Below are 16,545 nucleotides of genomic sequence, written 5' to 3'. Positions count from 1 at the left end.
CACAGCTCGTGGTGGAGCTCCTCTCTGGGGCTGGAAAGGCTGCCAGGATTACTTCTAAAGAAACAGGGTACACAACCTCCATGCTCTATGCAAAGAAACAACAAAGCTGCTCCTGAAAAGTGCTGGTCTCTTCTGTAAACATCCACTAAAGAGAAAAATATCCAGGTCACAATCAGGACTGGCTCAGGTCAGTCATCACCCTGTGCTCACGGACCAAATGTTAAGCCTTAAGTTATCTGAAAGATTCCCAGCAGACCATATCAAACTCTAAACTTCCTACTTGGTTGAGAAAACCCACTTTTTAATAGAATACTTGGTTCTGTGATCTGAAAACGCTTAAGCCCCTTTAAAAATAAATACATTTTTATAAATAAGCAGTAAACTGCTTCCACCAGCTTGCACTGCTGCACGCTGCTCCTGGGGAGAGAGCACAGCCAGGGCAATGTCTTCCTCTCTGAATACAATTAGTGGAGGAAATCTGAACACCCAGCACCTCCCTGCCTCCTAAGTTTATTTTCAAACCAAAAAAACCCAACCAGCCTCACAGAGAAGCTGTCAGGTTCTCTTTTTTTAGCATGCAGCTGAACCTTACTGTGAAGGTACCTTAATTTCAATCACTACATGACTGGGTTTTGTTCGCCCTTCACAATCCCTTTAATCCCTGTAAACTTAGCTTACCTTTGGACTGTCACTTCTATTAAGGTCAGAAGTTGGTACATCAGGGAGTCAGCCAAGCTAAGCCAAGCCCCAACTTCAGAGCAGCCCAGTCACTATTGAAAAGCCCCTTCCTCACTCCTTCCTCTAGTAGGTAATTTTTCAGTTGAAGCTTCGTAACCCCCCCAACTTTCCTGATGAAAGACACAGCTTTACAGAGCCTTCAGTCAGGTTTATTCTAACACTCATCAGCTGTATTTAAAAATACTCTCCAGTTGTTCTCCCTTCAGTGTGTGCATGAGGAATGTCAGCAGAGCAGATTTAGCACAAATGCATGCTGATCACTGACAAATCAACCCATACCTGAATACCCACGTGTCTGCATCTTATTTTTAAGCCTGTGGGGGGAAAAAAAATCCAGCTGTCATAATGAAGCAGCTGTATTTAGGGACCACTTGGCAGCACATTCCAAAGACACAAGAGGGCAGAGCAGACTCGGCTTTGAGGGTACAATTTTAACCTCACCCTAGCTTGACATACAAGGAATTGTATGCAGCAAATATCTATGTTAAATGGAACATCTGCAGAGCAACAGTCTTCAATTCTAATAAAGTAGTGATTTTTGAAGCATCTGGGAGAGTGAGGAAATCTCACAACTGAATATAAATAAAAAACTATTCACAAAATTCTCAAGAACTCGCCAAGGGTGCTAATTATGTTTTCTGAACATCATGAATTCAGCTTAGATTGGAGAGAAATGGTAAGTGATATAGAAGACATAGAGATGAAAGTCAAAGTAAAGCCAGCCTGATGGGAGTTCGTCCCCCCTGGCTGCACTCTTCTTCAGAAACAACCATTCTGCAAAGCTAGGGCCTGTACCTCCCTTATCTTTCAGATTTAGACTTTCATCCAAGCAGGATGCTCCTTACTGATTCCCAGGAAAGGAATTCACCTCATCTGTTTGGTGCTCTGGTTCAGAGAGGCAGGTTTTGCAAACCGCTTACGTGTGGTGACGGAGGCTCACGGGTACCGGGCAGAGGAGGAGCACAGCTGCAGTGAGAACAGACCTGTGGTGGAACACGTTCCTTCACACAGCCCAGCCATGCAACAAGTGAGGTGGTGAAAGATGATCTCATTCAGGAGACAGGCTAAAAAGGCTTGGAGATGTGAGTTCATCAGCAAATAGCCTCATTTTTAAACAGGTAAGAGCAGTTACACACCACCTTGCAAATACAAGGCATAGGAAGCTTTGCAGTTGAATTTAAACTAAGAAGCACAACTCCAGTTATTAGAACAGGTGAGTTTGGGTGTCTGAAAAGAGCAGCATTTGGCTGTGTTTATACACCTAACACAAAACCTAAAGGGTGTTTCTTGCTGTTTGACAGGATCACCCAAGAGACTGGCCTATCCATCAGCTTCAGCTCACCCTCCTCCACTGCTTTTCATGTTTCTCAGCAGCATCATGTGCAGAGGCTCTTCAGGAGGCACTCTGGTACACCCGACCACAGAAAAAGGAGGCAAAACAGACCAACTTTCCAGGAGATGGAAATAAACCTTCAGGTGCTTCTCAGACTCTGTGTAAACACAACTCTTGGGCAAAACTTCCCGATATGTGATGAGGAATGGTGGAGAAAACCTGTTGTAACAGCTTTGCTTGAAATGGTCTCATTTTTCCTTAGAGCACTGAAGCTGTACCAAAGCTTGGGGAATCATTTTACAGGCTAAAGTGTTTCCAACGTTACAGGAAGAATGAAAGTAATTTTCCTCATCAAGGAAAGAAATGAAAGGGATTGTTTGGCAAGCTTCAAGGAGGCTTTATTTGCATTTTTCAAAACCCTGGCACTGAAAGTATTGATACCTGTGAAACCTCAAAGGCATTTCCAGAAAAGAGACAATGCAAAATCTGCCCTGCATGCCTGTCCTGTATTAAAATGCAAATGTCAGGTTCAGTGTGAATACCTGAACCCCGATCAATGCCAACTCCACTGTCTCTAAACAGCAGTTTGTATCTGCTGTTCCATATGCTTACCCATAGATGTTGGATACAGAAATGATAGCTAGAACTGCCATTCTGAAGCAACATAAGTCTCTGATTTTAGTACACAGACTACTGTAGTACACAGAATGGTAAATGAATGACAGTTCTCAGAGCCAGCATCCAAATACGACTCCTTCTTCTGAAATACAAAGGTATCTAATGCTCCAAACATAGCTTATTTTGTATTTCTTCTCTCAAACACTGAGAAAGAAACTACTTAGACCATCATAAAACAATTCCCAAGATAAATTGCTATCTGCAAACTACACACCTCCAGGACAGGACCCGGTGGGATGCTGGTTTGCATCCCCTTGATCTAGGTGGTGGGTGAGAGCAACCCACAGTGGTCTGTACTTCCCTGTATAGACACACAAAGCTTGATACTATCCAGGGAGGTGGATTTGGTGCAAATATATCGTTATATGCCATGTGTTAGAGCTTGAAGGAAAGTTGTGAGCACCAGGGTGCTCATGTGCTTGAACAGACAAAGTCGCACCAAGGTTCCTCATGAGAAATTCACAGCAGAGCACCTCCATGCAGAGGGATGCTAATCCTACCCAGGGATCTAAGGTGAGCCTCAAAGGCCCAATGCTGAACTCCTTACTGATTTTATTCGCATGTAACTCTACAGACTTGAGTTACTTCCTCTCGGTTGAAGAATCAGTCTCCCTGGGTGTTACACAGAGTACACTGTCTAATAAAAAAGAAAAACACCAGTGAGTATATTTATGGCAGGGGGCACGATGACAGACATGACACAGGCAGCTTTTTCTTGTCTGTGACAGAGTTCATTACTCATTAGAGTACCCAGAAGAGTAGAGTCCACTGAAGCTCTTTATAGCTCTAATCTAAGAGGGTTGATGGCCCTTAACCAGATCAGTTTAATGAGCTTTTGGAAGCTAAATCCTGGGAGAGACTACACAATGCATGTCCCACACTTTCAGTAAATACCATTTCCAATCTATACATGCTGGGTCAGAGGCAAAGCAGACGCCCACAAGGAGTGTGAAACAGTGACAAACTCCCTCTGAGGTAGAGAGGCACCTCAGGGAAACGCTGGGAGGGCTGGACAGTATCAGCCAGTGCCCAGATCCAGCCTTCACAGCAAGACTCCTGCAGCAGGTCTTTTTTACTAAGAAACATGCTGTAATTTCAAATGAAGAACTTCCAAGAAGACCTGTAGACAATCCTGAAACACTTTGGAGAAACACAACTGTGAAACGCTGGTTCTGGCCTTGAAGGATTCTGCTTTGCCCTTCTTTGCAAGGGCTTCACTGGAGGATGGCACACTAACCACGGCTGCTGCCTGCTCCAGGGACTGGTGGGATCTGATGATTTTTCCACAGAGGGGTGGGGAGGACCCACTCCGAAACCAGCAAGAAGAAACAACATCCGAGACAAACAAGTTACGTGTATTTTAAACACCAGAGAGCAAGGCAGCAGTATCAATGTGGGAAAGCTCTATTAGTGTATGTGTTTCTGTTATAATTATGTTAGCACAACTACAGCACAGGAATGCACACACACCACCGTGTTTACATTGGATTGATTTCTTCCTTTACAAAGTCTTCAGACAACACTGTGCTTGTAGATATTGCAGGGAACAGCATTCCCACACCAGATCAAAACACTCTGCAACACCTGAGGAGCTATTGGGAGCCAAGGAGCCACCAGTCCTTACCAGCTACCCCAAAGCTGTGACGTTTTAGGGAGCTGATGCTATTTCCACACTGCTGACGTGCTGCAGGGAGGAAATCCTGTGCACCAGGATTCTGGCTGGCAGTGTGAAGAAAAGGCAGTGGCTGTGGGACTGGGTGAGGCATGTTTCCAATCTTGGTATTTCTATGGATCTCATCTGCTAAGACAGCAGCCCTCTAACAATATCCAGAACTAAGCAGTTTCTATTTCTGTTTTCTCCTGCTGTGAGGGTGGATCTTTGGCACCATCCGTGGTCCAGTCGATGCCTGGGTCCCTGGTTTGATGCTGGGCATGCCAAGCAGCCTGCAGCAGCCAGAAGCCCCTTATTCCCTGTAAACCTCAATGCTTCAAAGCAACAGGTCCAGCATTTGATCTCCTCCACACTTGGGTAGGTCAGAGACAACAGTAGAAAGGCAGGGGAAGGAAGGACACCACCAGAGAGAGTCCCTGACCTGCGTGCCAGCACACACGACAGCACCAGGAGCCAGGCACTCTGGGACAGCAGCCTTCTAAGTGTGGCTGTGAGCTGCCACAAGCTGTGTACCAATGCATAACCATGATGGAAGGGAGAATTCATCTCACCTAACTCCAGCCAACTTGACTACATGAGCTGTTTGTGTACCAATGCAATCAATGGAAACGGGCACATTTGGATGGTGATCTACCTTACACAGTCAGTAGTCCATTCATCATCTCTGGACATGCCTATCTCTGCCCACCAACTGCAGAGAAATGCAAACTCCTGCTACTTCACTTCTAACATTTTTGTGGCAATATGGACAGTGGGATTGAGCAAGTTTCCTGATGACATCAAGCTCTGTGGTGTGGTTGACATGCTGGAGGGAAGGGATGCTGTTCAGAAGGACATTAACAGGCCTGAGAGGTGGGCCTGTGTGAACTTCATGAAGTCCAGCAAAGCCAACTGCAAGGTCCTGCACATGGGTTGTCAGAATCCCAAGTACAGCTAATGGCTAGGTGGAGAATGGATTGAGAGCAGCCTTTAGGAGACAGCAACTTGTGCTTGCAGCCCAGAAAGCCAATCATATCCTGGGTTGCATCAAAACCAGTGTGACCAGCAGGTCGAGGGAGGTGATTCTCTCCCTATACTCTGCTCTTGTGAGACCCCACCTGGAGTACTGCATCCAGCTCTCCAGTACCTGAGAAGGGACTTGCATGGACCGAGTCCAGAGGAGGCCACAAAGATAACCAAAGGGCTGCAGCACCTCTCCTATGGAGACAAACTGAAATGAGAGATTTGGGTTTGTCCAGCCTGTAGAACAGAAGACTCCAGGGAGACCTTATCGCAGCCTTCAAGTGTCTAAAGGAACCTATAGGAAAGCTGGAGAGGGACTGTTTACAAGGGCATGGAGTGATAACAAGGGGTAGTGGCTTCAAGCTAAAAAAACAAGGGTAAATTTAGATTAGATATTAGGAAAGAGTTCTTCACTATGAAGGTGGTGAGACACTGGCACAGGTTACCCAGAGAACCTGTGGCTGCCCCCTCCCTGGCAGGGTTCAAGGCCAGGTTGAATGGGGCTTTGGGCAACCTGGTCTAGCAGAGGGTATGGAACTAGATGAGCTTTGATGTCCCTTCCAACCCAAACCAGTCTGTGAGTCTAGTGACCACACACACAACTGTTAACTAGATAGTGTCAGATGCAATTCCCTTGCTGCCAGCCTGCACCACCCTTTGCAAGAAGTGCTGCTGCAAAGTGATCTTTCTGCTTTCCTCAACTGTGCGTTCCTGTCTTGCAGGGAACAATGCTGCCCTGTATTGTCCAAATACACAATGAAATATATATATATAATTTTCTGGCTTCAGTTATGACATTGAGTTCTGATTACTGCACCTGCTACCATCTCCTGTCTAAGCAGCATGACAGCAAGGGTGGAGGATATGTCCATGTGCAGAAATGCCCTGAAAGAAAGCCCAGGAAGGACAGAGAGCTTGCAGCTGATTTCCTCAGTTTATATCTAGCAACACTGGCCAGTACAAATAGTCTCCTGAATAATATTCTCCACTTTGGCACAGACTAGCTCCCAAATAAATTTACTAATATAATTTTACTTCTTTAAAAGGGAGTGCAAACATTATCCTGGTGTGCCTGACTGTAGGTGCGTATCTGGTTTCCTCTCGGGCTCCTCAGCACAGACTTGCTGCTTATTCAATCTTTTGCTTGTAACAACATATAAACCCTGGATTACACCTCCTGCTCTTGCCTGACTAATAAGGACTCACAGAGTGAGTGGAATTTTTTGTGTATCTCTCTGTACTGCCTTGGCTGGAGGAGTTGTGCTGGCCTCCGCACATAGTTCCCATCAGCTGACATAGGGACCAAACACACTGAGTTATACTTCCCTCTGCTTTTCATTGATTTATTAATTTCAGACTTGATATAAAAGCTGTCTCTGTGATGCCTAAAACCCAATCAGTTATGATTTAAGGTGCGTGAGAGGTGCTTTCCCTAAAAGTTACAACATTCTAAAAATTGCTATGCTTTCTCTGTATGAGAGCCACTTCTTCACTTATGTCTTTGTTACCCCTTCCATTTTATGAACACAGCAAACATTCACCATCCAGGCCCTCATCCTTTACATCCCAGGTCTTCTCAAACATTGTGGCCTGGCCTTTTTGTTCACCCCAGAGTCCCACCTACTCTTCTAACTGATGACTCAGCCCCATCAGCATCCCTGACCTGCCCACCTACACTCCCGTCTTGCCAAAAGCCTTCTCAAGGATAAACTCCTTCTGTGACATTTGTAAAACCAGGCCCTTCCTCAGGCCCCCTTTGCCAAAGCTCAAGTTTATGCAATCACTTTTTCCCTTCCCCTGGGTGGCTGGAACCTTTTTACATCTCTCCTCATTAGTCAATCTAACGAATTGAAAGTGTAAACAAATGTCTTAAATTTACTGTCTTCGTAATGAAATGTACATGAAAAAGCCTAGTAATACTTGCAGGGAAAGAAACCTCAAATATGATGAGGGAATTGAAGAAAACTGAGTTACAGTGTATCTGTAGGCTGGATCGTTAACACAACGGGTGCAGAGTGGGTGCAGGGAGCTGTGTCTGAAGCCCTTCAAACTCCTGGTCATCTGTCCACAATTCCCCAGATGTACTGCACCTATGCCAAGAAACACAGGGGATGCAGACTCCTAGAAGCCAGATTGTAACATATCCACCCCTTAGCTACTCAACACAAAGAGGCCTGGGAGCCCTGGGAGTTCGTAATAAAATAACAAGGGTTTCCCCATCACAACAGTCGGTGACAGGATGTGTGACAGTGACCATCCAGAGCTGGACCCTCTGGGAGATGCCACACAGACACATCCCTTCAGAAAACAACAGTGTAATTTGCTGTTCACAGTAAAGGTAAATAGCTGCAAAGAGTTTCATTTGCTCCTACTATTTTCCAACCTGCTTTTTGGTTGGTGACAATGCTGCAAAGGTATGTCAGAATCCTGTGCTCTGCATACATGTCCTGCACAAAAGAATCTAGAAGGTACTAACAGGATAAATAAAAACACAGGCTAACCCCTCTTCTTAATTATGTTGTGATCAAAGAAGCATTAAAGACTGCCCAGTCAGAAGAATGCTGGGCTCATACCATACCAGTAGTAGGATCTGAACTCCGCTGTGTAGGTGGATTAGAAAGTTATGGAAAGAGCTAAATTCTTGGCTAATTTTCAAGGGGAGAAACATTGCTAAGCTCAACAAGCCAGACAGCTCTCAGCATGACCCATCATGGTTTGTATAAAACATCTTTGATTTAGTAGACATGCTATTTCCTTTTCATCTGATCTATTTAATGACCTTTTTCCAGGCTTCAGGAATCTGGGTACTCATTTTCTTTTTGACAGGCTGAAAATGCTGTAACAAAGTCAGGGCAACAGAAGACATTCAAATACAGAGCATTTCCAAACCAAGGAACATATCCGTAGCTCTGGGAAAGTTAAATACCTCAAGGGCAATTAGTAGATTTCTGAGACATGCGGTCATGTCTTTCAGTCAAAACTTTATTAATCTGCTTCCTAGTACATGAAAAGAATTAGCTTGTATTTGCAATGATAAAAAACCCCACAGACTAAATACTAAGATTAAACTTTTCAACTAGTTAAAATGCAGATGAAAAAACGCTCGTAGGAAATCCAGGCTTCTAGCACTGAGGGACTTTTCCTTTATACAAATTTTTTCAAATACAGAAAGTTTCACATGCATCAAAGATCCTCCCAGCACCCCCAGACTATCCAATGGGGGTTTCATTTTGCTGCCAGGGAAGCTGAAGCAGACCCTCAGTGAACTAACCAAAGCAGCGATGGGTTTCAGCAGCAGGCTCTGGCTCAGGATATACCTTCAGTCCTCCCAAGATCTCATATAAGACTCCTCATTTGTAGATCTTTCCCTTTTTACAAAGGCAGTGATTGTCACCACTCCATTTTACAGACTGTGAAAAAAAGAGACAAATCCCTAGAGGGACTCCTCAAGAGACAGTCTCCAGACAGTGGTGGAAATCCTCATCTTTTGTTCTTGACTCCATCTGAACCAAGAACTTGCTGGTTCCTGGGTCTGTCCTTGCAATGCAAATGACATTTCTTGAGGCACTTAAATATAAAGAAAGGAAACAAAACCTGAAGTTAAAAATGTAGTGGAAAAGTTTATAAAACTATGACCAGTACACAGGGTACGAGCATTTCAGTTTATTCCAAGAATGCAGAATGTGATCCTAAATAACATTGGGATTTGCAAAGATACACAACACAGACACACTGCTCCAGCTTTATGTAAGATTTCCTCATGTGTCTGGAAGCTCAAACCCTCTTCCATTTGTTTAACTTTATGCTCTTTCACTGTGGCGACTACTAGAGATTGCTTTTTGGGCCTTTGTGCCCACGGATGATTCCACGCAATCCTGACTGTGCCACCAGCACCATGTAGGTACCCAAATGTGCTCGGTTCTGTAGAGCCTCTCAAACACAAGGAACTGCATATCAGCACTCAAAGCACTTCAGGAACAAGCACAGGACACGTGCTGCACAAACAAATCAGTTCTCTGGGGTGGGGAGGCTGCTCTTCCTAACCTGAACTCATATTGGGAGAAGATGAGATCACACAAGCACAGGTCTTCTGAGACCATGGATTTGCCCTGACAAGAAAGAACATGTTATCTTTCCTTCCTCTTCCCCGAGGCCAGCACCGGCGCCAGTCATGAGCACAAACCCAAGTGCCACACGTTAAGCAGGCAAGCAGAGTACATGCAGCTTTTCTGGATGATTTCTTCATGTTACCAAAGAAAAGAACAAGAGAAGACAGTGGGCTGCTGTGGAAAGGGTGCTGTAAAATTCAACACTGTCCTCAAAAGCAGGAGCAACGTACCTTCTGCCTCACGGGGAACAGCTCTCAAAACCTGACCTCAGCAGCTTCTTTCCGAGATGCCATGTGGAGGGGGAGGATGTTGCTTCTCAGTGCTGCTGAATTCATCTCAGAAGAAGGGGAAAGCACTCGGGAAGGAATGCTGTGCATGCCAAATACAGACGTGGTAGCGCCCTGCTGGGACACCAACCCAGGCAGTACCCCAGTTTGCTTTGTTCCAGTAAGACTGACTATTAGTCACATTTACGCGCTGGCTGCAGCGGCCAGATGCTGTAGTTAGACACATGAAACTTGCATGGGCAATTCCAGAAACTCATTCATCTGCTGCCAAAATAGAGAGCAGCCAGTTACAGAGGGGGATTCTCCCTCCAAGAGTAAGGGTAATAGTTTGTTTCAAAAAATGTACCGGGAGTTAGAGGCAACACAGGACCTAAAAACAGGCAGGAAAGTACCAGGGCTCAGCCTGACAAGGGGTTTGTCCTCGGGAAACCCTTAGTTTTAGCAGAACAAGAAGAGGAAATGCCCTGAGCACTCCTTGCAACGTCTCTGCAGGAAGAGAAATTGATTGTACTGTTGAACTGAGAAAGTGGAGAAAAAAAATGAAAAAAAAATCAGTGTTCAGCACTAGAGAATCACACAGCAGGTGCCAATATTTTCTAGTCTTCAGGCATCTAACATCAACATTTCAAGTTTCTCTGTCAAGTGTTTAATAATAGTCTCTTTAGGTTCCTTAGGAATCATCTGCACAGCGTATAGCAGAGTACAAAGGCAGGAAACTGTCGGGAGATTTGGTGCTTTACTAAAAGGGGAAGCAGAGAACATGCCAAGTGTCTTGTGAAAAAAAAAAGGTGATCACACACAGGGTAATGCTGCAAAGGACACGGCTTCAATCCTGACGGTGGTTAGGCTACCACAGCTTTTCAAAGTGCCAGGGAGCCACAATCAAGAAGAAAGGCAGTTAAGAGCACCCAGCAGTAAGCCTACCTCACTCATGAGAAATCTGTGCTGCTTGATTTTGCAGTCCATTTCCATACCAATACACAGAGGAGCGAGGCATCCTGTGTGCTTCGCTCATCTAAGGTTTCCAGGTAGGAACAGACAGTTATGAACAGAGAGGAGATGAAGTTTAACAGGATTCACACCCTACTGCTCCTTCTAAGTGACAGACTGAGGGCATGATCTTGGTTCAGAATGTTACTGGACTTCTGCGGCTGCACCAACTAAATGCACCCTGCAGAACTAAATGCTCCAACTTCCTTCCACGGGCCCTGCTTGGCGCACAAGGACACAGGCTTTTCACTCCAACAGACTCACAGAAGGTAACTGTGAGCTCCAAGACTGACCAGTGAGGAAACCACAAAACCTGGCAGATCGCTTTGCTCACCTCCATCCTTCTGGTGTGGGGCTGGAGAAGGCGGCGAGCGAGCACCCACGCACAGCTCACGGGAGGACAGGACACCTGTGACACTCACACTGCAACCATCAGCTATCCCTGTCAGTACAGCAATTGGTAGGAAACCAGTGCAGCCACCTCGCTGCAGGACTGTTCCTCCTGTGATGCCAGGACCAAATCCTACTGCAAAGCAAAGCAGAGGGAGGCTGCTTCCTGGACACAGAAGGCAGAGTTTCTGAAAAGATGGCACTGTCATGGCTTCTGCTGGCTAAAACGAAGCAGACGGCTTGTCTAAGCCAGGGCACACGGGCGGTATCTCAGCATCTTCTGAAGCAGTAACTCTTCTAGGCTTTGTGCTTTAGTTCATTTTCTTACCCCGTGAGGGTAAAAACTAGATGCTTATTTGAATCATAGGATCACAGGGGTTGGAAGGGACCTCGAGAGATCATCGGGTCCACCCCCCCTGCCAAAGCAGCTCCCCAGCTCGTATGGCACAGGGAGGCGTCCAGACGGGGCTGGAATCTCTCCAGAGAAGGAGACTCCACACCCCCTGGGCAGCCTGTCCCAGGGCTCCCTCACCCTCACTGGCAAGAAGTTCTTCCCCAGATTGGTGGGGAACTCCCTGGGCTCCAACTTGAGGCCATCACCCCTTGTCCTGTCCCCACAGAGCACTGAACAGGGGCTGGCCATTTCCCCCTGCATCCAATACTGAAGATATTAATAAACACTGATAAGGTCCCCCCTTAGTCTTCTTTTCTCCAGGCTGAACAGCCCCAGCTCACTCAGCCTTTTCCCATAGGGAAGATGCTCCAGGCCCTTCATCATCTCTGTCCCTCCTCTGGACTCTCTCCAGGAGATCCCTGTCTGTTTTATCCCAGGGAGGCCAGAACTGGACACAACACTCCAGGTGGGGCCTGACCAGGGCAGAGCAGAGGGGGAGGATCCCCTCCTGTGACCTGCTGGCCACACTCCTCCTGATGCCCCCAGGATCCCATTGGCTCTCTCAGCCCCCAGGGCACACTGCTGGCTCATGGCCAACCTGTCACCCACCAGGACCCCCAGGTCCTTCTCCACAGAGCTCCTCTCCAGCAGGTCACCCCCAGCCTGTACTGACACAAGCAGTTATTCCCTCCCAATTTGCCTTTAAATCTGCAGGATGACCCCTGCATGTACACTGGGGAACAGTGACTATGTTCATTTTGGCAATGGTTATTGGTCTGTCACAGAAAGCAATACCCTGCCCTCAGTGCCTGTTTCTTACCCCTGCCTGAGCGGCCACTCTACACGCACGCCCCGCCAGCGCGCCAACAGGCTCACGCTGTTCTCCGCTCTACCGCTGCACTTCTGTAGCTCTTCCCCTGTGAACACCCTGCGTGGCTGTCCCAGGCAAGATGGAACGCAGGGGCTGTATGAAAGGTCGCAGCAGCAAAAAGTGAAGCACTGCAAACACGTCATTGCCAACTGGGCAAGCATTGTGTCTTCACTTGCAGGGGTCTGAGTCAGGTGTGAATGAATTTACCACCCCTTCTTGTCCCCTTTCTGTTTATCCCACTAAGCAGGAAATCACGGTGACGTTTCAAAGTCCACATTTAATTATGTATCTAAGAACCACATTAAAATTTTAAAGGATTTTCATTTATTACAGGTCATGCTCACTTCTACATGGACCTGTACTCATTTTACTTCAGCTCCTCTCACAAAATACCCAAGGATTTTAATTTAATTTTATTATTAACCTTTGCATCCCATTTCAAAAGCGTTTATATTCTGCAGCATGAGTCTAAAAATCCAGGGTTACACTGCAGTCAGCCAAATATCAGACTGCTTCTTCAGGAGAACACAGCCCAGGAATGGTACAAAAGTTGCTCCTCAGCACAAGGTAGGGTCCTCACAGGCAGCATCCCACCTTGGCCAACAGGTACAACCTGCAGGCACTGGCACCAGTATCTTTAAAATAACTTCACATGCATTTCATACCAGACACTCATCAGAGAAGACTACAGAGATGTCAGCTGGCTTTTTACTTCAACACCCATCAGTACAAACAATAGGAGGAATGAGAGGGGACAGGGCAGAAACCCTGTGACCCAGCTCAAGGGTTTCTAGTTTTCTTTATGCCTTTAGGCTTATACTAGTCCACAAGAGAAGAGTGGTCTTTCTGAGGGACCAAAAAGATTCATCTAACCAGGATCAGGAAAGTGGTTTTGTTCTCCAGGATGAGACTCATCTTTTGCATTCCAGATCTGTGGAGCTCTGTGATGTTTCCAAAGATGGAAACTCAGACACATATTTGTAGTGATGGGATACATGTTCACACTCTCCTATGGAAACTGTTTCCTAGTATTAGTTTTCTTTCTCTGAATACTATTTTTCTTGTAGGTTCCACACTTCCCTTTCTCCTTGGCCTTTGCCAGCAACATCTTCAGCACACCTTGCTCATTTGTTTTACTTTTGGGGTTTTTTTCCAGCATCAGGATGACACCCAGTATGAGCAGAGCCAAAGGCTAGCGACAGATGTCTAGGGATGAGTCTAAAGCCAGAGAAGGCTTACAGTGATACAGTCCACATCATTCTGCACTGCAGCAGCCATTTAGGGACTTCTTCAGGCAAGGAAAGGGTTTATCAGTTCTCAGTAGGTTTTTCTGCCATCAATCTAATTGTTTTTTCTAACCCACACAAATGGGCATTCACAACAATTCCTGTGGCACCAAGTTTCCTTGTCCAGTATAAGACAGTAAAAATATTATTTTTTTAAGCTTACCACCTACTACTTTCATATTTATCAGAAGAAACAACACATTGCCATTGCCATTCATTACCAGCATGGTGCTCCTGATTCACACAGGGTTCCATTGTACTCCCCTCTCAGCTGCTTCAAGACATTTTGAGTTCTGCATTTCAGTTCGATCAAATCCTTTGCCAGTGAAGCTACTGTACTGGGGATGGAAAAGAAAGGGTCTGGCCACTGTAGTGAAGCATTTCAGTACCACTGTGAAAGTTTCTGTCAAAAATCTTTGGTTTTGCCTACAAAGACTTAGGCTGAGCCTTTAGTAGAGGCTCTTTTAACAGCACAGGCAACCAGATTATGTTGTATTTATTGCATAAGCCTTGAAGAACAAAAAATAAATCACATTTCTCTAAGGTTGCTTTGGTACTTTAGGCTATTTAGGGTGTGTTTCAATGGATCTTGTAAGGCTAAACCAGCTGCTTCCTGAAAGAAAATGAGATACTTGGTTGGAAGAAGCTGGAGAAATGCCAATAAATACTATGCTTGTAGATGCAGGTCAGATTTTGACCACAGTATCCTACACAAAGTCCCTACCTCTCCTATTAAAGAGTTAAACTAACAACTAGTCATTAAGAATTAGATACTGCTCTAAATTGCTATTTAAATTTTCTTCATTCAGAAGGGAATGCATTTGAATAGTTTTAATGAAGGTAAGAAGCTGCTCTTACAGTTAGAGAGCATTAAACATACCGCATTCCCTTTGTGTGATTTAGAAAATTAATCAGAGGTCATCATCAAAGAGATACTCTAATACCTGTGCAGTTAACTCCCGATGTAAAGCCTCCCACCCCTGTGGAGGACAGAGGGGGAAGATTCTTGCTCCAAACAGGCATTGCAGGCCCAGCTCAGGATTTGGTAGTGCTGGTCAGAGCCTGACTTTCACCCACCATCGTGTCCAGACAGGAATCTGCAAACAGCAGTATTCAGGCAGGGAAAGTTTGAGCCTGATGCCAGCAGGGAGTCGGTCTGCTTAACATCCCCCATTGCCCAAACACACCACGTATGCCCCTCCCCAAAACCCACTTCACTTTCGTTTAAAATACAAAATGCTGTATTATACATGTTCTTCTCATCAATGCCAATAAAGGACATAGGTAACAACATATAGCTGGAAATAAGCTTTAGCTTTAGGTTAACTTTAAATGAAGACTCTGATTTTGTAGCTGGGTTGGGGTTTTCCTGTCTTTGCCTTACAGCAGCAGACGTGTCTGGTTTGGGGCTTATCTTGAGGAGCTCAGAAAGCTCCTCAGACGCTGGTTTTGACTCTTAGAGAAACTCCACACAAGTCTGCCCACTCCCAGAGGAGATGTGCTCAGCTGACTACACAGCCATCCCTAGCCCACTGCAGCACCAAAGGAACCAGATCTGCCTAACTCTCTTCCGTGGCCCATCTCCCTCTTACCTCCAAAAGGAGCTGTGACTTCAGAGGCTGCAGTGGTTCTGAGCTAAGACGTGCCCGGCAATGAGAGCTACCCCATCCATCACTGGGAAAAAGATACAGCCTGGAGGCAAAGTGTGTTTCTCCTGCACCATGCGATGCTCATGGTGAGATGCAGCTGGGACAGAGGAACAACCTGCCCCTGGAACACGACACACAGCGCGCTCTGCACAGCGAACACAGGGGCTGTGGCTGCTGCTCCTTCCCACTTCACCCACTACAGCCAAGCGCAGCATTTAGTGATGTTGTAAGACCGACAATCAAAGCAAACAGATGTCTCCAATCTCAGTAACAGCCCTTCAATTAGCAATCAAAAATTAGTGATTACATCAGAGGTGTTGGTTCTCAGGAGAGTCGTTTGCAGGATGGCAGCAAGAATTTGGTAGGGGCATGTCCCCCTTACAGACAACCCTTTGGTAAGGGCACAAAGGTCAGCGCTGGCAAAGGATGCTTCAGGAAGCCTGGTGACAGATGGCAGACCCATCCCAGTATTATCTTATCCAGCCATCAGCTTGAGATGTCTCAAACAGCAAATGTAATAGAAAAATAACAAATAAATCCTATTTTAGGAACAGTGGTTGTCTGGTCAACTCTGTCTACTGAAGCTTAACTGCAACTCTTCAGACACAAATATTATGCTTAATTAAAAGCAAATATACAGTCTGGTTTATTTGAACTAGATTTGGTGACATATCACCAGCCCATGGACTTTTCCTCCCCGAGATCAAACTCTGACTCTAGCATATGCAATACTTCATTTTGTGCAAACAAGTATTCCTACAGGATAAGGATTATTACATTAAATTATCATTCATTTTAATTAGCACACTATCTCAACTCTGGATAAGTTGCCCAGCTACTCAAACTACAAAGCAGTGTCTCTCTTTTGGACTGTTTTTAAAAGCCATGACATTTATTTAACCCTAATGACAATCAGTATAAAGGAGAAAGCTAAATCACACCAGTGAAACGGTAAACACCAAGTTCCCAGCAGCATTAATCTTTCTCTGATCCCTTCTTCCAAGAGGCTGCTCCTTGCAATCTGATCAAACTTGAAAGCTCACAAGTACTTTTAGAGATTAGCCCGTGAAGCAGAAAGGAGGAGAGTGAGTTAGGATGGACAGCGAGTGGAAGAGAAGTGTTCCTTGTGCAAAGTTCTTCACGCTC

The 16,545-nt window shown here is 45.6% G+C and overlaps 1 protein-coding gene across 2 annotated transcripts in view; it reads right to left on the bottom strand.

The window, feature by feature from the left end:
* The window catches only part of ITPK1 (inositol-tetrakisphosphate 1-kinase), a gene marked incomplete at its 5' end in the record, with an annotated part of 145,931 nt that overhangs the window by 21,208 nt on the left and 108,178 nt on the right, over positions 1-16,545 (bottom strand). The window contains one exon of one of the 2 annotated variants that reach the window (XM_084270504.1): positions 13,972-14,046. The exons of the other annotated variant lie outside the window; for it this stretch is intronic. Coding sequence (XP_084126630.1) covers positions 13,972-14,005 — 34 coding nt within the window. Of the gene's footprint in view, positions 1-13,971; positions 14,047-16,545 lie in introns of those variants that run through there. 2 annotated transcript variants of the gene reach the window in all.

The sequence above is a fragment of the Gallinula chloropus genome (genome assembly GCF_964237585.1).
Source record: "Gallinula chloropus genome assembly, chromosome: 14".
Taxonomy (NCBI): Eukaryota; Metazoa; Chordata; class Aves; order Gruiformes; family Rallidae; genus Gallinula; species Gallinula chloropus.
The sequence above is the reverse complement of the archived record's forward strand: the minus strand, read 5'-3'. Positions and strand labels throughout refer to the sequence as shown.